The following is a 23,078-nucleotide window of genomic DNA, read 5'->3' as shown; positions in this document are numbered from 1 at the left end:
AAGTCGATCCATGCTGAAGAAAAAAATCTGAGCACTTCAACTGTAAATACTATTTTGAACAGTATTCAAACTTAAAATTAATAGTGTTTCCCCTGGATCTAAGTAGTTTGTACACAGTAATAAAAGCAGATTATGCACAGCTTATACAGAACTTGCAACATTAAATAACTGATTCATGTTTAGAATTTATTACAAGCCAAACAATTATTTTTAAAATTGAAACACATGTTACCATTCATTTGTTACCACTACCGCAATCACGCTATACCACAGAGCATTACTTTCAAACTCAGGAAAAACATACTCATATTCATCAGAAAACACACATAATTTTTATAACAGGATCTACAAAGTAGTATAAGGTATACATAATATCTGCTCAGTAGCACAACTCTTAGGGCTGATGTTCATATTTTCATATTGATTAAAAATAGATTAAAGCATAAAGAGATTTATAAAAGATACAAAACTCTGTTACTATGGCAAAACTCACCACTTCTGTGAATTCATTACTTCCTAAGTCCAGTCTCTCCAGCTGAGTCAGTCTGCACATGGTTCTGCATGGGAGGGGGATTAATAAGGAATTACACTTAAGAAAACACCAGTTACATCCAATCTTCCTGTACTCATACAAATATATTATTTTAATCAGCATTAAATAGTTTTGCTCTTCCGTAACTGGACTGATATCTAAATAAGGTCAAATTTGCACACACTGTTCAACCAGGCACACGTTAATGATCATCCCGACTGTTGACTGTCACACATAGTACACTGCAACTCATCTACAGATTAGTTTACAAAAACTAAAGACCACTAGAGTAATCTTTATGATACAGAGTAACTCAGTGAAGTTACTCTTCGAGTGCTTCAGCTTTTCACCTACAGTCATGATAAGTCTTCTCAGCAGCCAAAGGCTGGTTAACTACATGTTTTCCTCTCCAAGAAAGTCCACTGCCTAATGATCAGCTAAAACAGAAAAGACCACTGTTGAACCACAACTCACAGTAACCAACAACACCGTTCTCCCTCTCCAGGCTGCTGACCGAGTTGCTTCCATACGATACGCTCTGGAATCCTAGTTATTTCTCCAGTCCTACAACAAATCCCATTACTAAATTGGATTTTGTGACCCATCAATACTCTTTAAGCCAGCTAGTGGCAAAGATTAAATCAATGACTGAAATGAGGTAAAACCCGTTATTTCAAGCTGTGTTTTGGCAACATTTTTCCTCCAGTTAAGTTTACTTTGGTGACCCCCACAGAGATGATCTACCACAGCACATGGCGGTCGGTACTCCAGTCAACAGCAGTACTACCTAAAAATGTTTTCAAAGGGCTTGTGAATCCCTTTGATGACATTGGTGTTCTCTATTTATTTAATAACAGATTTCCATGGAACGATTAATAATAGCGAAAACTTTCAAATATAAACCGTGTGTACATACTATAAAATTTTGGAAAAAATAAATATAAGAGCTTCTACATGGTAGTCTTTTGTGTTTTCAGAATATATGGATGAACACTAATATCTTTTAAAAATACCTGCGTGAGCACAAGATGCTCTATGCAGCTACTCAAAGCTTCAGTTGTTCTGCAAATACGCTATTACGGTTGTTCTGAACACACAGTTCAAAAATCACATTCTATTGAAAACTGCCTTATTTATTGAAAGTAGGTTAATGTCATTACTAACATTATTCATGAAATAATCTCCAAAAAGGAGTACACTCGGCATTTGTCTATAGATTTGATTTTTATTACGTTATAGTAATTACGCTGCGGACAAACTAGGAATTTAGCACAAGTAGATAAAGACATGACCAAGACAAAAGCAGAAGCCATTCTTTGCACTGCACACACAGTATACACAGGCTTTAGGGGAAAGTCTTTAACTCACATTCCCACCATCTCAAAGAAGAAAAAGAAATAAAATACATGAAAAGGCTTCTTCCAGAAGAATCTGAGAAACATTTTCCCTCATTTCTCAAAGCTAATGAACAGGATGATTATCAGGAAGCCAACTGCTAAAATTCATTTTCCCATTCTAAGATAAATTATCTAAGTCCCTCTGAACCCCGTAAGCTGAATTTCTCAAAGCTTTACGAGACCATGTCAATACTGAGTATAGTGCCACATGTTGCTAAGAAATTTGCCCCGACGCATCTCCCAGAAGCACAGCTGAAGACTCACAGGATCCAGCATATCGTTCTGCAGCTTTCAAAGCCTCATGAGCAACACCATGCTGTACTTTTACTGATGGCTTCAATTTAAAAAGGTTTTAGATTTCTCCTGCTCTCAAGCTATGTTAGCTAGACTTTGGGCTACTAGAGAGAGCAGTCCAACACTCCACTGATGACCTAAATTTCAGCCTCAAAAAGAAGATTCAGGGTCATCACAGCTATGTGGGATTGAATTTGATACATTAGTTTCAATAAAGGATTATTTGAAAAAAATTACTTATTTTAACATTTTTATGGTCCTTTTGTTTCAACAGTTTTGAGACAGTGCCTTGATTTTTATTTGCACTGAATTTTCAGCTTAGAAATAAATACAGATTTTAAAAGTGAAGGAAAAAAAAACAGGTAACACCAACAAAATGGAAGAAGTTCAATCTCATTTAAGTGAATTTTGATGAGGCTGAATTGAAATGAAGTCACATGGGGTTTTTTACTGCAGCTTGAGATGAATTAAATTTTTTCTCTCAGTTCAACACTAACTATTCGCTTTTTATTTCAATGGTTTGGTAAAGATATAGCAAAAAAAACCCAAACAAAACAAACAAAACAAAAAAACCCACAAAAAAACCCCACGAAAAAACTCAGTCTCCCAGACCAACACACCTCCAAGGTCTGAGTGGTTTTTTTTCCTTCCTCCTGTACACCATTCAACTCTGAGGCCAAACTGTTTACACAGCTAACACCAAATTCACAGAATCTAAGCAACAGAGCTCCTCTCCTCCCCACTGCCAAATTACACTAGATATACAAATTCCACTGCAGTCCAACCCAAGACCTAGGTGCTCCCTTCCCAACCTGCTAGTGCTATATCCTTCATGGCTTTAAGGCAACCCAAGTCGCCATTCTTGCCTTAATCTTCACTGTCTTACAAAAAATATAATAAAATAAAAATACTATAACAGTTTTTCATCAAGGGTCCTGGTCTTCCCATTTGGAACCAGCGCGAGTATCTGCAAATGTCTCTCAAGTATCTGCAAAATTAATGCTATGGAACACTGACAGTATAACAAAGTAACCTGACTGATTTGGGGCCTCTTTTTTTCCTTGCCAAAATGGCTGTGATCTAGCAAACACAGCCACTCAACTGTAAAACATACACAAGTGTGTTTGTAAGACCAGGACCCCAGTTATTTCCCTCCCCTTCCCCACTGCCTGCCCACTCTACAGCACTTACAGCTATTCTATGACTAAGGTCTCTTTGCTTCTCTGTACTGTTCATAGAGCAACTACACCTTCAGACAAAATGCAAACAAAGCTTCCAATAATGTTAAAGCAATAGGAAAATTCAGTGCTAAAGGAAGAGGAATACAGGACTGGAAACAAACATTTACTACACCATGAGTTAGAGCTATTTCTAACTTGGCCACGGCACTATGTAATCCCCTCCAGAAACTGAAAAATCTGTTTCATAATTCATATTATTGAACTTGCTGTCACATCACTCCAACACTAAGGGATCAGCTAGTCTAAATTATGCCTCAGATTCTGATGTTGTCAATAGTCAGCTTCCCTAAGGTTAACACTACAGCTTACTTCAAGCAGCACACAATTCAAGAGCTGCGTGTGATAGCAAGACTGGGCTCTCAGTCATCATAATTACACTCCCAAATAACTTGCTTCTTTCTGAAAAGGTTACTCTGTTTATTGACAATTAGGCAACAGACAGAAGCTTAAAAAAAATCAAAAATAAACTTTTTATATTTCTGCTGGACCTTTTCCCCAACTTTCAGCTACCCATCAGATAAATGCCTCTACAACAGTCTCTATTTTTGCTTTCCTTTCAGCAGAACTATTTTCATTGAGCTGCTCTGCATTATGATACCGCCAGTTTTGCAGTCTCTGGCTCTGCATAAGCTCCAAGCAAAATGATGCATTTGGCACAAAGCAAGGTTCATTTAGTGTGTTCGCATTAATTACCCATTTTGATTAGCAGTCTTTCAAGTGCTTCATGCTTTACTGTTAAAAATTATGTGCATGTTTAATTTAGCAAGAGGGCTAGCCGATTTTGTAGAAATTTATCCAAATACATTTCTCATCACAAATACAAAAGAATTCGCCGTTAAGTATGAAAATATTAAAAAGGTGAGATGACAGGGAGACAAGACAAGACAGTTGTATTCCATAGCAAAAATACTAGCACGTGCTGCTACATCTTAGTAGCTTCAAAAAAAAAACCTTTGGATTTTCTACACTGTTTAAAGCTGTATAGCGTGTTCCTTTTAAAACACATACTCAGCTTTGGAACACTGTGTAAGTTCAAATTTCACAGCAGCTTCTGTTCTAACATAACAGTTAAAGCCAGGCCATGGATGCCCCTGTTGGCCAGCTCAACTGCAGCATGGTTGTATCATCCTGAAAGGCAGATTCACCTCTGTGTACTATGGACACCACAATGAAATTTTCTCCTCAGTGTACATCATACATATACAATGTATGTTTCCAGTACCTCACTGTAGCAAAACCCATATTAATGCGGTGGTTAAATTTAAAAAAAATAAAAAATAGTCTCAATAGCTTTAATCTCCCTTAACTGAACCACAGTGGTACCAGAAGAGAACAATAAAGGTGGCAGCTCAGCATGTACTGTAGATCATTATGGAGGGGCTAAAGAGGACATCTTCATGACAGCTGCTCTTTAATTCTCCAGCAAGGACAAAACCCTGAAAGCACTGAAGTCAGCAAAAAAATTCCCAGCAACTTCAACAGAAGTTGTGTTTGACTTCAATACATTACCGTATTTGTTTAAATGTCTCTTACCACTACAAGAGACCTCTGTAAACTACTCTTTTTAAAATATCACATGCAATTCATGCTAGTAGTGTTAATTATGGAATTAAGGTCAGAGTAATTTTATAAACAAAATCTCTATTAGCTATAAGTTTTAATTATAGCTACTGTTCCTCAGCTGGGACTAATTTAATTTACAGAACTGCTACCCCAAATTACATGTCCCTGAATTTTTTTCTACTGAAAATCAGTGATAGCAGAAAGAGCAAAGGAAGACAGAGAGTATTTATATCACATGAATGAGTGCTTCACACTTAGAAGATTTCAGTTCACACTTTCTGATGCCATACATTTCATTCCAGATATCAGTTCTGGCATCTTTACACAGCAGACACCAGAGTACACTACCTAGGCACACAGAAAGGGAATTACAATAGAACATACCCCTTGGTCATGTCTTAGGCATATAATTAGCTACGGTCACTAAGAAAACTGGCTGTTGTACTTGAAGGGCTGGCAATTCACACTTCAGCCTACTGCATGGAAGTTTTTGCTAGCATATGAGCTGAACAGAGTGAATATCAAAGTGTTAGCTGCTCCTCTTCTCCACCAAAACATCTTAAATCCACCAAACCCAGCACATCTCTTTACCAGCTTCTGTTGCCAGAGGAGGACCCCTTTTACAGTACACCACAACAGATTCAGGACTCTACAGCTGCTTATTCACATCCCATCTTTGGGATCTCTCTTTCCCTCTCCATTGACCTTTTATACCTCTGTTAACCCACTTAGACCTCCAGGGCCCAACTCGGAAAATTCAGAGCATTGCTCTAGCTCATGGAAACAGCAGGAACTGCAACACCATCAGCCCGGGCTTGTTCGATGAAACGAGCGAGAATTGCGAGGCAGGGTTTAGAAGATGCTAGATTTTAAGAGAGAGCTACAATTGGACTTACTGTTAAAACAAACGCTGTAAGAATTTCCACAATATTTTACTACCACAGAAAACATGTCTGAGCAATATGCTGTCATTACGTTAAACAAGCCTGTTGCACTGTAGAATATAGGCAGAGCATGACAGATTCCATGCAACACAGCAACAAGTTGTTACTTTCTTCAGCCCTGAAGCATATTAACACGAATAAGTGTTCAAGTCATGTGAATCGCATTCCCTCAGCCACTCTGAGCAAGCATCTCAAACGCCATATTTGACTTAGCCATAATGATCTTAATTACAAATACTTAAGTCTCAGACAGTCAGCCATCAGAACCGTACCCGGACAGCCACCTGGGCAGCCATACAGTACTGCGTGCAAGAAGCACCAGACATCTCAGAATGATCATCCTGAGGTGCCCACACGCCGACTTAAAAGCTCAGCAGGTGGATCAGAAATCCACAGAGCTCGATTGGGACAGAAAAAAAATTAAAAAAAAAAAAATCTCCGAATAGGGAAATGTCCGGATAGGCAGCCCAGTCACTCTGAAGGGAGACACAACTTCAGCAGCACAAAGGGAAAGCTCCTTGTGAGAACTTCAGTCCAGTTACTTAGCTACACATTTTAAGCTGTGATCCACTTCTCAATATGTACTACATTATTAGTTTAACTTCAGGAAAAGCCTCCAAAGGAGTTTAAATAAATGTCATCCATACTTACTTTGGCAATATTTTTAACTGGTTTTCTCTAAGTTCCAAGATCTGGAGTTTAGTTAATCTGTAACAGAAAGGCATAACAAATTATCACAATATACTGTATTTTATGGCAAAAGCAATCTCTGAACTTACTTATATTGCTGAATTTCAAAAAGAGATCTACAACTTTGAAATATTTTTCCTGTAAGACTACAGATATGTCTTGTGCAAAACTCTGCATGTTATTTTAAACTCATTTATTCATTGGGGTTTGGTTTTGGTAAAGCAGCAAACGAACGACATCTTGCCTGCTGTTCTGCATCTGTTTGAACACATTTGTCTTCCTTCTTCCGAAAGACTCTAAAGCACTTCACTCCATTCATTATGGGTACATGTAATCATCATATACAGAAGTGCACAGCAAGTGACAGAAGAAAAGTAGGATCAGTCCACACACATTAAGATGCTGAACTTCTAATACTGGCAATGTAACAAACCCTTTCATATAAAAAGCCTCATCAGAGGAATACCTGTGGTCTTCCACGTGGTAAAAACAACCTTTAAATTCATCTTGGATTTCCTTCCATATTCTCTTCCTAGTCAGCTGCTTAATCCATTTTGATATCTCTGTTAGAAGGCAGTTTGACCTTTCTTTCAGTAAATCCTTGGTTGCAAGATAAATAACCTCTAAATCCCAAACTCAGCTGCTGGGCCAAGACAGTTCAAAGCACTCTTGGCATGCACGCAATGCACCACCCCCAGTGGAACTTTTTTGCATCAGGACAGCAGCGACAAGACTCTCTCTTTGCTAAATGAAATGAAGAAACTGAGTTTGGTTTAAATACAGACGGGATTCTGAAGACAAGAGTTCTACAAGTGACCCAGCAACAGCCCTCATATGACACAAAATAGGGCATTAAGCTCCCTGACTCAAAAAGGAGCTTAGTGAACACACCACCTTTCCCGAAGGTGCTCAACTGAGTACATTGTAAGGACAGAGACAAAAACCTTAATTTTGATTAAGTAGTAATAACTAAACTTAAACTAAAAACGGAAAGCTGAAAACAATACTTATTCTGCCTCTACACATTCCCTCAGTTTTGGATACATTTGAAAGTAGCAATCTGCTGTGCCTATGAATAACCTAGGAATGTAATAGTCACCTTGAAACAGAGCAGAGGTCATTGTAGCGCAGCATTGCAAGCAGTACTTGCCATCCAGGAGCAACTGCTGGAGGGGAACCTCCTCCCCCCAGCTTCTCAAAGAAAAAACAACACTTCAACAGTGCTGGAATCATACCCTAACAAAAATCAAGTTCCTGCTAATATCACTGCTGTCAATCTAGGACAGAACTGGAAAGGACTTGCTTCACCACACATGAAGAAACGTGCACAGTCAAATTTCTCAGCTGAATGCAGTAGAAGTAAACCTCCATTCATATGCTAAACTACATATACACTCCCTACACTTGGCTGACTTCAGCCACAGCTGACAGTGTTCTAAGCAGCTCATGCTGTGAACTTAAAGATTGCCTTTGGTAATAGAAAGGTTCATAGTTTTGTGACCTTGTTTCATGCTTTACTCTTTCTTCAGCTAACCCTAAGAACCTGGAGATACAAATATCAAATTTCTTATGTGTAGAGCTACACAGAGGCTACTAGGGAAACACTTTCAAGCTCTCCTGGCTGGGAGATACAGGCTGTGTCTAAACTAGCAGTTTTCCTGCAGTACTGGATGAGAACTATTGGACTGAAGCAGTTGTCACTTCTTCCATTATGACTGGAAGGCTTATTTCTAGTTTAATATAATAATACATATCAAATACTGAGGCTCGCTGCTCTTTAAATCGCTTGTGTAAACACCCATGCTAAGCATACCAACAGCTATAATGGAACTGAAAAACTGGGGTTTAATTTGGAAAAGAAATACACACAGAGAACTAGGCCACCTGTACTAAGGGAAAAATAGAAGTCATAGTGGCAGAATATGTTTTTCCTGTGCCTTTCTGTCACAAAGATTTGTCACTCGTATGGAAATATTTCATTTCTCAACTTGAAAAACCCATCACCACAGAAATATTTATGCATCACCTAAACACAAAGCTGTAACACAGTTTATACAACTTTAAGTATACCTGGTGTAACGGTCTCAACAAAATTATTCTTGCAGTATTGTTTTTTAATGTAACCAGCTTAGCCTGCTTTTAAAACGCAGCTCAACTTTTAAATAAAACAAAATCTCTACCTGAACACCTTGCCAGGATAAGGTTAATATTCTTCCTAAATCTGGTTTCTTTTACTATATAGTCTGTAAAGCTGTAGAAGAAATACATAGCACGTATACTTAGAAACTTGCTGTTCAACAGCAGTCATTCCTTGGAAAGCTAAAAATATTTCAGAGAGAAATGTTCTTTATTTTTCACCTCCTTTGCAGTTTTGCTAATGCAGAGGGTTTTTTTAAATCAGAACTAATAGATAAAGGCAAGAGGACTCAAATACACGTATCCTATAGCAGGTTGCATTAGCAAAAGTTTCAGCAAAATTGCATATATGTAACTATATTAAGTCCCCAATTCGATTATCTCTGTACATTTATGTAAAAAACTATCCCAAAGCAGATACTGCTAAAAATATCTACTACTGCAAATACTTCTGGGAAGATGTTGACAAAGAAGATTAAAAGTAAATTCATTGCAACATCAAAGCAAAAAGTCTCTGGAAGCAATACCCCATTACAGACAATATTCTCAGAGCTTTTAGAATGACATGGAAGACAAACTGCTTGCTTATCTAAAGCACCCATCAGCAAAAAATGTTTCCCTTTTAAAGCCCTGTCTCAAAATTAGTATGCAGTGAGCTTCATGTTTAGAATGCTCTGCTTATATATTTGTATATTTAAATGCAAACATACATGATGTATTTAGATACAGCAGACATGGTTTCCTCAGGTAAGCAGAAGCAATTCTCAGATTTCTGTGCACTGGCATAAAGGCTGCCTCTGGGATCTGTGCCAATAGTCATGTATTCAAATTAGAATTTGGGAGTGGAGGGGAAAAAAAACCTGCTTTATCACCTCAGAATTCCAAAGGAACTGGCACGTTTAATCAAAACTCCAGTGATTTTTAATAAGCCTAACAGGCTGCACCAGTACAACATCACTGAAGGACGGAAAGTACGTAATGCTCACAAAGAAGGGGAAAAAATATTGGATAATCTTGACCTCAAGAGTATGCAAAGCTTTAGCACAAATTTTGCAGGCGAGAATAAAGCATGGAGGTAAATGTAATAAAATGCTGCATGAATATACTACAAGTGGCTTGCATTACCCAAAGTTTTCTTTCCTAAGCATCAGGCCAATGTTCAAAGACCCATTTGGGGACTATCCTGTTCAAGATTTTTTAACTGCAATCTTAAAGGATAGGAAAAATGTTTCAGTTGGCTGATGCCACAAAAGACAGTCACAGACAATACAGTGAATTATTAGGACACTGTAGGGAAAAAAACCTGGACAACCTTAAGGACTGAATAAAATTGAAAAGGCACAAGATGCCACAGCACCAAGCCAAGTACTCATCATTTCATCCGCCATTTCTAACTGAGCTGTCCAATGCATTAGTCGATCATGTGGGAAATGACACTAGGCAGCTGCAAAAAGGGCTAGTGGAACACTAGAGCATAGCCACAGACACTTACAAGAGAAACAAGAAGATAATCATGACACTCTACAAGCCATGAAGAGATCTCAACTAGAATTCTAAATATAGCTATACATGTCATCATCCTCTGTCAAAAAGATGAACTCAAACTAAAACTCGTTCCAAGATATATTAATAGAATCAGGCACAAAGAAAAACTTGCCATACCAGAGGGAAACAGAATTCTGTTTAGTCTAACAAACGAAAAGAGGGATATGAGAACACTAGAAAAACAGCAGGTGAGAGAACGGGGGACAACAATCCTGAGAGACGACAGCAATTAAACTGGGGAACAAATGAATATCAACAGTCAGAGAAAAACCGATGAGGGAAACCAGGTTTCTAACCTGAACTGCTCGAACAGAGACCCTGACACATGGAGGATAAAAATCTTGCTAGCTTTAATGTGGCATTGGCTTAGTTTTTAAGAGGCATTCTTGCCTATAAGAGCAGGCAATAGAACTCGGTTACTTCATGTCTTCTATAAGGCCAGGTACAAAACAATTAATGAACCAAACGGGATGAAGCTCAAGGCTTGTCCTTTATGGGAATAATCACAATGCTCTAAATATATCCCACAAGCTTCTACCAGAGCTTACTTGCTTGTTTGTTTTTTAAAAAAGTATACCTAGTTGTAAAGTTGTGGCGTGGCAGAGCAGTCTGATCACTTACAGAACAGAAGTACTCAATGTCAAAGGCATCTGAACCTTACTTTGACATTACATTTTACCATTTCATTGCTTTCCAATTATTTATCTAAACATTATCTTCCTATAGAATAGTATTTGTTCTGTGCAATACCATCATTAGCAGGGAAACTTATAGGAATACTTCCAATTCCTTTAAAAACAGCTGATGAGAAAAGTCTTACTTTCAGTTTCATTCTCCTAGCTGCAAGCTAGAATCAGAATCAGAATCAACCAGGTTGGAAGGGACCTCAGGGATCATCGAGTCCAACCGTTGCCCTTACACCACCCTGTCAACTAGACCATGGCACTAAGTGCCATGTCCAGTCTTTTCTTAAACACATCCAGAGATGGTGACTCCACCACCTCCCTGGGCAGCCCATTCCAATGTCTAATAACCCTTTCTGAAAAGAAATTCTTCCTGATGTCCAACCTGAACCTCCCCTGGCGAAGCTTGAGGCTGTGTCCTCTTGTCCTATCGCTAGCTGCCCGGGAGAAGAGGCCGACTCCCACTTCACTACAACCTCCCTTCAGGTAGTTGTAGACTGCAATAAGGTCACCTCGGAGCCTCCTCTTCTCCAGGCTAAACAACACCAGCTCCCTCAGCCGTTCCTCGTAGGTCAGACCCTTCACCAGCTTGGTCACCCTCCTCTGGACTCGCTCCAACACCTCAGCATCTTTCTTGAAGTGCGGGGCCCAGAACTGGACACAGTATTCAAGGTGCGGCCTCACCAGTGCCGAGTACAGAGGGATGATCACTTCCCTAGACCGGCTGGCTACACTATTCCTAATAGAGGCCAGGATGCCATTGGCCTTCTCGGCCACCTGGGCACACTGCTGGCTCGTGTTTAGCCAGCTGTCGATCAGCACCCCCAGGTCTCTTTCCATCGGGCCGCTTTCTAACCACTCTTCCCCCAGCCTGTAGAGCTGCATGGGGTTGTTGTGGCCAAAGTGTAAGACCCGGCACTTGTTCTTCTTGAACCTCATGCCGTTGGTCTCGGCCCATCTATCTAACCTGTCCAGATCCCTCTGTAGGGCCTTCCTACCCTCCAGCAGATCGACACTCCCACCCAGCTTGGTGTCATCTGCAAATTTACTGAGGGTGCACTCAATCCCTATGTCTAGATCATCTGTAAAGACATTAAACAGCACCGGCCCCAGAACTGAGTCCTGGGGAACACCGCTAGTGACCGGCCGCCAGTTGGACTTTGCCCCATTCACCACCACTCTCTGGGCTCGGCCAGCCAGCCAGTTTTTAACCCATTTAAAAGTCTACCCACCCAAGCCCCGGGCAGCTAGTTTGTCTAGGAGGATGCTGTGGGAGACAGTGTCGAATGCCTTTCTGAAGTCTAGATAGACTACATCCACAGCCCTGCCCTCATCTACTAAGCGGGTCACTTGGTCATAGAAGGAGACCAGGTTGGTCGAGCAGGACCTGCCTTTCATGAATCCATGCTGGCTGGCCCCGATGCCCCGATTGTCCTGCATGTGCCGTGTAATGGCACTCAGGATGATCTGTTCCATCACTTTGCCTGGCACCGAGGTCAGGCTGACAGGCCTATAGTTCCCTGGATTGTCCTTCCGACCCTTCTTGTAGATGGGCGTTACGTTTGCTAATTTCCAGTCAGCTGGAACTTCTCCAGTTAAGCAGGACTGCCGGTAGATAATAGAGAGTGGTTTGGCAAGTTCATTTGCCAGTTCTTTCATTACTCTGGGGTGAATCCCATCCAGGCCCATAGCCTTGTGCAAGTCACTAGGATGCTGCAAGTCACTATTTATATTTTAAAAACCAGGGCTGAATTCTTCACAGCTATTATTTAACAGTTGGACTTGATGATCTTAAAGGTCCTTTCCACCAAAATGATTCTATGATTCTATTGAGAGGAACTCTACACTGCACAATGTACGCTTCTCCCCTCCTCCAGTTCACACCCTGCTTGAGAAGCAGCAGAAACTGCTCTGCATACATTTAAAACTACATGTAGATACTAAGTTGCAAATTCAACTCACCTGCCAAAATTGGCTGGCAAAAACTCAAGAAAAGCATCATTCAGGTACAGCTGCGTTAGGTTTAACAGTTGGGAAAATCCATCTGGAAGCCTATATAGAAATAAAATAATGTAATGCCTTTGTTTCAGTTATATTCAGGTCATTAAGTCATATTTTCCTAAGCAACAGTATACTATTCAAGTCCTACATATTGATAATGTTACAATTAAGGTGGTACCACGATTTCTACAAAATTGCACTAGATACTTGTTCTCTGGAAGAGTAGTTTCAAAATTATTTTTAAGTATTGAGGACAATACCTACAGGTAATGAAAACTACAAACAACAAATGTAGTCTTGCTGTGTATTTGTGATCTCCTGACACCTCATGTGGAGGAGGTGTTCATCAGAGACAGTAAGATAAACTAAAACCTACGCAACGCCTTTTTTCCCCAGAAGAGTTACGTTGCGCAAAGTTTCTAGCTCTGGCAGTGCTACTTCTGGCAAATTAATTTTGTCACTACAGGAGGTGAAAGGGAAATGTACTCAAATAAGCTAAGTTTGAAAAACAGTGGTACAGGCTTTAGAGTAAAATTAATTATTCTTATTAAGAAAACTCTTTGCGTATTTCTCTATGTTCACAGAGAAGAATGGGCTTAAAGCTGAGAAAGCCACTCATTGTAATGCAGGATTGCCCACATAGCCTATGGGGCAAAATACTTCAATGACCTAGCTATACTGTATCACGGTGCAATGAGGTTAATGAAGATACTTCTCAGGTAACTGTGCTCCTTGCCTCCCAGGGCTGATGTATGTCTGGGGCAAGTCTGAAACTCAGCAGTGTTTGCACAAAATAGAAAACATCAAAAAAGTCATAAACTTACTTGGAAATTGGATTTACGCTGGCCTCAACAACTGTCAAGACTTTACAGTTTTTTATATTTTCTGGAAACTCCTGTATGCCTGCAAGATACAGCAAGAGGTAGGGAAACAGTCTTAAATTATTAGACTCCATCATAGGCACAAAAATGATGCACAGAAAACTGCTAGCCATAAAAACTTTAATTCATTTAGTAACTAGGGGACTGGTTCTCTGATATTTCCTTTTAGATACAGTTTTCATTAAAGAAAGACTCTTAGACACTATCAATTCTTTTACTATTCTATTCCTAAAGCATTTCATATCGCAGCTTAGCAGGCACCTCACCAAGCAGCATTACAGGGACACAGTACACTAACAATTCCCACTGCTCATTACCAAATGTTCAAGTACTTGTACTTTGTAATGTATTTAGGATCAGGCCCTCAGGCCCAGTATTATTTATTTTTCTTTAAAAAAGGCATTCATACACATGGTAGAACAAAGTTTCCAACAGGATCTGTTTGTCAAATGCGTGGCTTGTATGACATCCAGGTGAGGTGGTAAGGCTTCAAACCTTAAAGTATGTTTACAGCATTCATGGTTCTGAATAGATACCCCAAAACGTGACGTACGCTTGCCGTTAGCTTCAGATTATTTGTAGAGAGGGACAAAAACACTGCACACACACTTATGTCTGAAAATTAAACAAGAAGGAATCTCCTCTTTTCCCACACCTATCTCCAGAAATGTGAAGGGTGACTTTGCAACCCACGTATCTGCCAAATTTGTATTTGTCAGAAACTGACAAAACAGGCCTTGAAGACACAGGACAAGTATTCACCACGGCAGTAAGAAATCAGTACTGAATCATTCTACTGACCAAGACTTTCACCTCAATCTTTAGTATACTATAAAAAAACAAATAAAACCATGGTTATCACAAGTGCAGTTGCTTTTGCAATGCGTCACTACACTGTTCTTATAACCTGGGACAGATGTTTTTATTTTAAAAAGACTTGTCCTAAGTAGAACCACTCGTACTGCAATCCTTCCACTTGGATTAGGAACACATTATTTTTCATGCTAAACTCATACTCTAGTGAAATAAAGTTAGTTTAAGACAACTGGGTTTTTTCACCTAACAGAAATCTTAGCTCTTTGTCTTTCAATTAATGCATGGAATTCTTCTAGAGCCATTCTGGAGCGCTTTATCACGTGTGTGGAGAGGGCAGCCTGAACCCAGGCAACGAGACCACTAAGAAGGAACTGTACTCTGTGCATGCTTGCTTTTAGGCTAGCGAGTGTGAAATTTCATGCTGCTCCAAGCGACATTAACTCTCTTACAGTCCAGCTGCAGAGCGAAAGACAAGGGCAGTGTGTCTTCTCATTCAGAGTTGCACGTGGGACTTGCTCATGTCTCTGCATGTATCTGTTCCGAGAATATCGAAGCAGAAAAAACGTGGCGAAGCATCAAATGCTAAGTAATGTTTTTACTTAGGTAAGAAATTACACAATTTCTGATGCTAGCTTAGCGTTTGGTTCATTCTATGTTTGTGCAGCAACAAGACTGACCTGGTACATATTAGGACTTAAGAGATGGCAATACCACCTCACAAGGAAGGCAGTCACAAAACACGTACTTTCACATCAGTTGGTGATGTTGAGTGGCAAAGTCACCACGCTGACTTTTCCATAAATTCCACTTAAGTAGAAACACCATTTTTGTCAAAGTAGACTTTTAGGTCTTTCTTGACAGGAACTTGTTTGTCATACTAAATGGTTGAAACTATTACTTTTGACTCATACCAGGCACTGTACTCTGTTATTGAGAGGTGAAAGGCAAGAAAAGCTCACTAAGCCACACAGTTAATCCAGGTGTTTAAACACTTCTAAGTATCACGGATCCTTTTGGGAAACAGCTTGTTGAACTTGGGAACAATAAAATATTGACGTAGAGAGGACCAGGAGGAATTGAACCATCAACTGTAATCATGTATATGCACACATGCATAAATAAAAATGAGGTGCTATATATATGGCTTCAGCCATGTGAATCTACTGGCACATTTGAGTGGAGTCGAAGCAGAAGACGGCAGGGGATAGTGATTCAATTCACTTTATCACTCTCAGAGTTCAAAATCAAAACTAAAAAGGTAATACTTTTAAGGTAACGAAGCTTCATTTCTGGAAGTAGCAGTGATACATCCAACTCCAAAGACAGGTTTAAAAAAAGATTAGAAAACTGCCGTAGAACGACTAGACTAGTGCTGTCACATAGCCTTTGTATTAAGAGAAACACATTTCCAAGAAATTTAAATATGCATTATCTTAATTCCAGTTGTAGCAAGAAGCCTCTTTCACCAAAGAAAAATACCCAAACGTGCAGATGGAAAGCATCTAACATGACACAGTACCCTGAGCCATGGCAGATGAACAAAAATCTAGCACACAGGAAGTCTGTACAGATGAAGTTGTGGATTATTTGTATTAAGTGCTCTTGTACCATCTAAAAAGTACATCAAGACGTCTTTATTGCTGATGATATAACTTTACCTTCTTAAAATAAGCACCTACATTAACCAGACTAAATCACTCCTAAGGTCTTCCTTGGAGGCAGAGCTGTGTTTCAGATTCACTCTGTGCCATTAGTTTTGCTCTTTCAATCACATTGAGAGATTCTCTAAGCTTAGTTGTTCTGAAAGATGGTCACACTAACGGCTTTGGCTTGGGCCTTGCATGAAAGACTGCTCTGGTCCAACATGTTAAAATTCATGTTTTTATCATTACTACTAGTTTCCACTGCCTGTGTCAAGAATTCATTGAATCACAGAAGGATTAAGTCTGTGACAACACTGAGAAAACAAAACACACAGCACATCTGCTAGAGAGAGGAATGTCAGTGTAAACTTACTCTCAAAAAACCAGCCAAATAAAATATTAGCTATCCAAATACAGACATGTTAAATCAGCATGCATTTGTACATAATCGGAGGACTCTTCAGTAGTCTCCTGTTTGACTATGCCTTGGGCAAGAAGCAGCAACAGTTTTAACAACAAATTAATAACAGAAATTCAACTGATATGAGAAAGCTAACAAGGAAGGAGCCTACAAACTTAGTTTTGCTGCTTCTTAGAGCCAGAAGTGTTACTGTACACACCACCTTTACCAACCTCACTCAACACTTCAGTATGAATAATGGAAGCCATCATTCAAAAGAGCAGGATATTGGGAATGAAAGCATGAAATATACCTCATGTTTGTAGTACACATTCAGAAGATAGAAAAAAAATTAAGAGACTGCTCCTCTCTACCATGTGACAGGAAGTTGTACTTACTAACTGGCTATACAACAACCTTCATATATTCACTTTTCCTCAGCTATATTCCTCCTGCATGCTAGAAAAATGCCGTTACTGTTGGATTAGTATTCTTTCAGGTCTCCCATCAAGAAAGCAAATTCAAAAAGCAAGTAAGGAAGAACAGTAAGGCGGCAGACAGACACTGAAAAAGAAAGATATGAGAGATGGACAAAGGGCTGTAAAGAGCACTTCATAAACAGAGGATCTGTTCCTTGTTTCTCTGCTTTCCATCTGTCTTTAGTGCCCTGAATCCTCTTCCCCGTTAAGGAAGCTCAGCAAATCTTGAGCGTCTCCGTGACCACATCTTTCCACACTCCTTTTGTAAAACTGTGCTAATTAATCCATTTCAACAGTCACCCCCACCCTCCATGATCATCTGTTCAAATGAGCACTGCAAATTGAGATCCACATTCCTTTCTAAATTCCATTTTTCTTTCAGTTTTTTTTTGCTGCTTCCTTTATACACTGATACTCAAGGATTACAGAAGACAGTGCAACAGATTACTATTTGGGGGTTATCTAGTCTGTTGCAGCCTTATCCTACTTTCCTTGAAAAGCATCATATGGACAGGTTCTTCATCCCGCTGTTCCCTACTTTACATGAAAACAATCATCACCCCCAACTCATTTCAGTGCTGTAGCTCATTTACAGACCACGCTTACTGTTTTCCAAAAAAATACAACCATCGCACTTGTGGACTATGACCATTTGCAGAGCACAACAGGAGAAAATACGATTTGCTGGTAATCTTTAATTCTAACCACCAGATCCAAACTGAATTGAGAGCAAAGTTCTTTTTGCAGTGTAGTTTCCCACAGAAGTGAGATTCACATGACAAGTTTTAGTATTTACTTGTCTGTTCCTTCCTGTTTTCCCAAATTTCAGGCACTTTTAAACTCACTGGCCAGTTTCTACCAAAAACAACACTTAAAAAGAAAAAAAAAGGAGGGGGATGTGGGACTGGAAAATTGTTAAGGAAAATTTGGCAGTAAGGTAAGGAAGAGGAATCTGAAATTCTCATCTGGACTAAGCCAAAAGCAGAAAGCATTAATTATTCAGAACTCTACTTGGCAAAAACTTACCAGCTAACCAGCCTAACCTAGAAAGTGGTGTTTAATCACGATCCCAGACCAGCTGTGGCACAGGCCCAAGGTGTATTCCAAAAAGGTCATATAGGGATTTTGCGTCAATGGCCACAAATCTGAAGGTAATCAACCTCAGTTCTGAATCACATAACGTGGCTGCAATATGGAATTTCACCTGATCTCTAACTGCCTGGAGAGCAAGGATTGTTTTGGCACAGCTCGTCAGAGCAAAAGTGCACAAATGTCCCTCTGTTTAGACTAGATTAAGGCAATTCTAAGTATAACTGGGGTCCCACTCAACATCTGGAGTTGCAGTCATCTCCTCCCCTACATAGCACAATCCTTTCCTACCACCAGGGTCAGCATAACTTGCAGAGCAGGAGAGAAAACTGGGATGACTTTATCTCTCCATCAGATAAGATTTTTTCCAACAGCAATTCTGGACTTACAGAAAATTGCGCAAGTCACATCTGTCACTGACAGAATCCTTCACTGCAATGGATCCCAGAGCTGACAGTCCGGCACGCTACTGTTTCAGCCCTACTGCAGATAGGGGCTTGCTCTGCTGTTCAGACTCCGGTCACGTAGTCATATTTTTCTTCACAATCAAACACTAAAACTAGTATGCCCACACCTCAGTTATTGAAACCTTTACTGATATACAGCAGTGGCAGTGCCTCCAAATCAAGTTCCACCTCTTCTCACACAGAAATGTTTTAAACAGGCTCGCAAAAAAAAAAAAAAAAAAAAAAGAAAGTAGCGATTCAATTCCTAAGAAGCACAGAGAAAGAAAATCACTAACAAATACGAGACCTGTGGAAGCCATATGGGTGATATCCCCAAAGGAAAGAGCTTACAGCTAGATCTCTCAGTTTGTGGGCAATGTGAGAACAGGCGGCACACCAAGAGCCTTCTTGCTGCGCAATAAATGAAACTACAGCCCTCTGTGCACCCATCCCAGTCTGCACCCTTACAAATAGAGGACACAGAGGCAAACATACAGGCTCAGTTTGCATGAATATGAAAGCAACCTTAATTATGTACATTCTTCCCTCAGCTAATCTGTTCATCCTGGTCTCAACAAGGTGGTACTCAGTACTCTAGTCGTTGCCTAGCAGCTTAGGAGCCTCTGGCTTATTTAGTGAAAACCTATCCTAAAAAAATCAATCATTTGAAGAGAAAGGAGCAACTATTGCAAATATACTTTCATCTAGTTCTGCAAACAGATATCCCAAAGCTTTGGAAACCTGCTATATGTCACATCAGTTGCTCCTCTTCTACTCTCAGAGTGTCAGAATTGTAAAATTCCTTGCAATTTGGTTTTGCTTGTATAAGAGGCATTACAGAAGCCTGGCCTTCTGCCTGTGTCTTACTAAAAGCAAAAATATATAAGCTTGGAGACCTGTGGAAGAAACTTACCTTTCCCAAGAATCAAAACTCAAAAAACACCTTTGTCATAGATTTAACCTATCATTATTAAACTTACTACAGACTTAATAAAACACCAATTTTAATAAATTTATATAGCTTTTCAATCTCTACTCTCTTCACTTTGTTTACGCAGAAAAGTTCCCTTCCTAGAAAAACTTCTGCTGTTATCATGGAAATGACTGATCTAAAAATCTTCTAAAATGTTTACAGAATTCTGAAAACAAGCTCCACTGGATTTCCTGACTTTTCTTTGAAGTGACTTTGCTTGACAAGTATCTACTTATAGCTTAGTAAGCAGATTCACCTCTCCATCTTCATTTTACGAACTCCTCTGATAGTTTTGAAGTTTCCTTTCCCATTTGTCCTCCCTTTAATGATGTTCACTTGCAGGCTTGTAAGCTATGACTATGCTGGGGGCTCCTTTCTTAAGTTTACACAATAAAAAATCTAAGTTGAATCTTTATTTGGAGGTTCTTTGTAAGGGAAAACAGATAACTTGTACAGTCCATGTAATGATTAATGCAAAGATGTCAGCCGAGCTACAAATCCGACAGGAACAAGTTAAACACTGCTTTCATTTAAAAAACAGACAAAAAACACGGAAATACTTTCATAGGGAGGTTTTTAAGATTTTCTAATGAGCTTTAAAGAAAAATGTACTCTTATTGGTTCTGATGACTATTATAATATAAATAGATCTACAATAAAATAGAGCATTGGCAATATATGTGGTGCTTATTTTGTTAATGAGGTGGGTACTTAACTACATACATTTGTATCGTAATAAAATATTTATTCACAATTAAGACAAAAGGCTCTTCTGCAGACTAAGTGTCCACACATGGAAAAAGCAGCAGCACTGAGATGGAAACTGCCTTTTTATAGCTTTGAACCCATTAAAAGTCTGAGCCAAGTTTAGTATTTCTAAAATTTTTGCTTTGAGACCACTTGTGAAATTCAAAATTTAAAGTTTTTAATCTGAAAGCTAAAAAACCCCATGCCAATTCTGTGAGGTTCAGACAGTAGTGAATCCTATTTTATACTGTATGTTAGCCTCCTGATCTGTTCAAAAGGATAATGCCTCCTCATCACTTTCTCTAGCAACAATAACCAGCACTGCTAAATGTCCAGAGCTGATGCAGGCAGAAAAAACAAGATGACAGTTTAGTAGGTTTTTTGTGTTGTTGGGTTTTTTTGTTTGGTGGGGGTTTTTTTTTAAATTCCTTTTATACACATGTGCTGGCACAACGAGGATACTCCAGCAAGCCCACAAGAGTCTTCCAAGCATTCATCCTCAAACTGTTTGGAAGAACTTCAATTTATAGAGTAAGTTATCTCTAGCCCTACTCTAGCTATGTTCCTTACACAACATAAAGGAGGAGTGTGAGCAGCAAGACAGGTTCCTAACTGCATGTTCTCTGGAAAAAAAAAGGGTAGCCAATAACGCTGCTTCTTGAAGACAGGCCTGACACACTAATTTACATAAACCTAAACATGTCAGGGCAGGGTAAAATTGCAAAATGTGAAACACTAGGAAGGTTGTGGGCAGCAGTTTTGTTCATAATGCTGTCTTGGACAATTACCAAAGTTCAGGTGGTTTTCAACTATGTCGAATTTGTGACTGGAGTGTTGTCAAGTCCCCAGAGTAACCTGAAACTAAAGTGTAACACAAACACGTACGTTTCCCCGCGATCCCCTACCACCCCGGGTTCCAAATTCAGTGTTGTCTGTCCAGTCAGTTTTGGTTGATACATGATGACTGTCACTCAAAGCACATCCCTTTACAAAAAAAAAGGTATATACTGCCTTTACATGCAAATCCACAGCCAAAAACCCCATAATTACTTCTACAATGCCTTTTCTGTGTTACAAAAATTTGAGTCCAGGAAGAGATTTGTACTAAACTTATTTCAGAATTTCAGATAGGTACACTCAAATTTCACATTCAAGACCTTAACTGCATTGAAATTCCTTTCTGTTCACATCCTCTCTTACACACAGACCATTTTATTCTGCAGAGACGGATCCTATTCAGTATCTTTAATAAGACAGGCAATATATTTAAGAAAAAATACTGTAAACACTTGAATAGAGACCTTTAAATAGAACAGCTTCCTACATTTAAGATAAATTTATGACCTCTATATGATGATACATTATAGTAAAGCTACAGACTCACGAGTCAGCAGCAGCTCAACTATCTTGTCTTCTATTTCCCTATCACGGATGATATAAAAACCCTGCTCCTGTCTGCCCCTCCCTATCCCCCCTAGTATAAGCAGAGAAATAGCAAATTTATGGCAAGTTATTTTTGTATTCAGGATCTTCCTCTCTTACTTCTCCCGAAGGAAAATAAAACTTGGATCTGTCTCCCTATTAACTATGAATAATTCTCAACTCCCTGAAAAACCATATTCCAAAATGCAACCAGATGGGCAACATAAGACTAGACACTCTCCTGAATTCTCATCCTTCAACTCCCCAACTTCTGGCACACAGCGTACTAAAGCTAGTTTGCTGAATCAGCAGATGATTTTAAAACACTGAAGAAAATATATTTCATCTAAATTTGCATCTGTTAACAAAACTCCTTAAAATTTCTTAAAATAATTTTATAGGCAGATATGCCTGGAGGCAGGGGTGTGGGTTGTGTTTATTTTCTTAGGTTTAGTTTGTGTATTTTTCCATGAAGATTTCTTACAATACAGACTGACAAATTGACATGTTTAAATTCGCTGTCACATCACAGTGGAAGAGAACCACTCCTTAATATCTAAGACACTATGGAAGACACCCTTATTTCCAAACCACCATGTTTCTTTTGGTCTTACTAGTTATTTTCTGATCTTGTTATTTAATCCTTCAAAGGCCTGAATAATACAGAACTTGAAAATTCAAACTCTTCCTTTCACCACCTGTAAGCAGTAAAAAAAAGACCATCTCACTGTTCCCCACTACGCTAACTCCACAGGCACAAACGATTTCAAGTCCATTTCCCAGGCTTCCAGGAAAGCCTGTTTCCCTGGAAGTCACCTCATCATGCACTTCAGCCTTTCAAATCACTTAATTCTAGTAACCTGTAAAGTTAACTGTTCTGTCCATTTATATACACCATCACACACTGTACATGAATGCTCTCCCCTTCCTCAAAGAAGAGGTAAAAATATTTCCTTGACAGTCTTACATATTGTCCTAGATGTAGGCTAAGGCTGCCGTCCTGGAGCCATGAGGAAATGATTGTGCCCTAAAGGTTAATAAACCCTGAAAGAGACTGGCTTAGGGGTAAAGAGGGGTGTTGTGGGTTTTCTTGGTGGGTGGTTTTTTTTTCCCTGTATAACCATCAATAGAGAAATAAATTAGACATAAAGGATTA

At 39.3% G+C, this 23,078-nt stretch overlaps 1 protein-coding gene across 6 annotated transcripts in view; it reads right to left on the bottom strand.

Moving 5' to 3' along the window:
* Positions 1–23,078, bottom strand: part of ERBIN (erbb2 interacting protein) — a 118,654-nt gene that overhangs the window by 41,418 nt on the left and 54,158 nt on the right. For all 6 annotated transcript variants that reach the window (XR_011050190.1, XM_068424112.1, XM_068424115.1 and 3 more), the window contains 4 exons: positions 13,851–13,929; positions 12,988–13,077; positions 6,623–6,679; positions 494–557 (listed from right to left, as the gene is read on the bottom strand). Coding sequence is in view for 5 of the 6 variants with exons in the window: in XM_068424112.1 (XP_068280213.1) it covers positions 494–557; positions 6,623–6,679; positions 12,988–13,077; positions 13,851–13,929 (290 nt within the window). In the remaining variant the exon portion in view is untranslated. The remainder of the gene's footprint in view (positions 1–493; positions 558–6,622; positions 6,680–12,987; positions 13,078–13,850; positions 13,930–23,078) is intronic.

This window comes from Nyctibius grandis, chromosome Z (genome assembly GCF_013368605.1).
Source record: "Nyctibius grandis isolate bNycGra1 chromosome Z, bNycGra1.pri, whole genome shotgun sequence".
Classification (NCBI taxonomy): Eukaryota; Metazoa; Chordata; class Aves; order Nyctibiiformes; family Nyctibiidae; genus Nyctibius; species Nyctibius grandis.
Note: the sequence above shows the minus strand (reverse complement) of the source record. Positions and strands in the feature narration are given on the sequence as shown.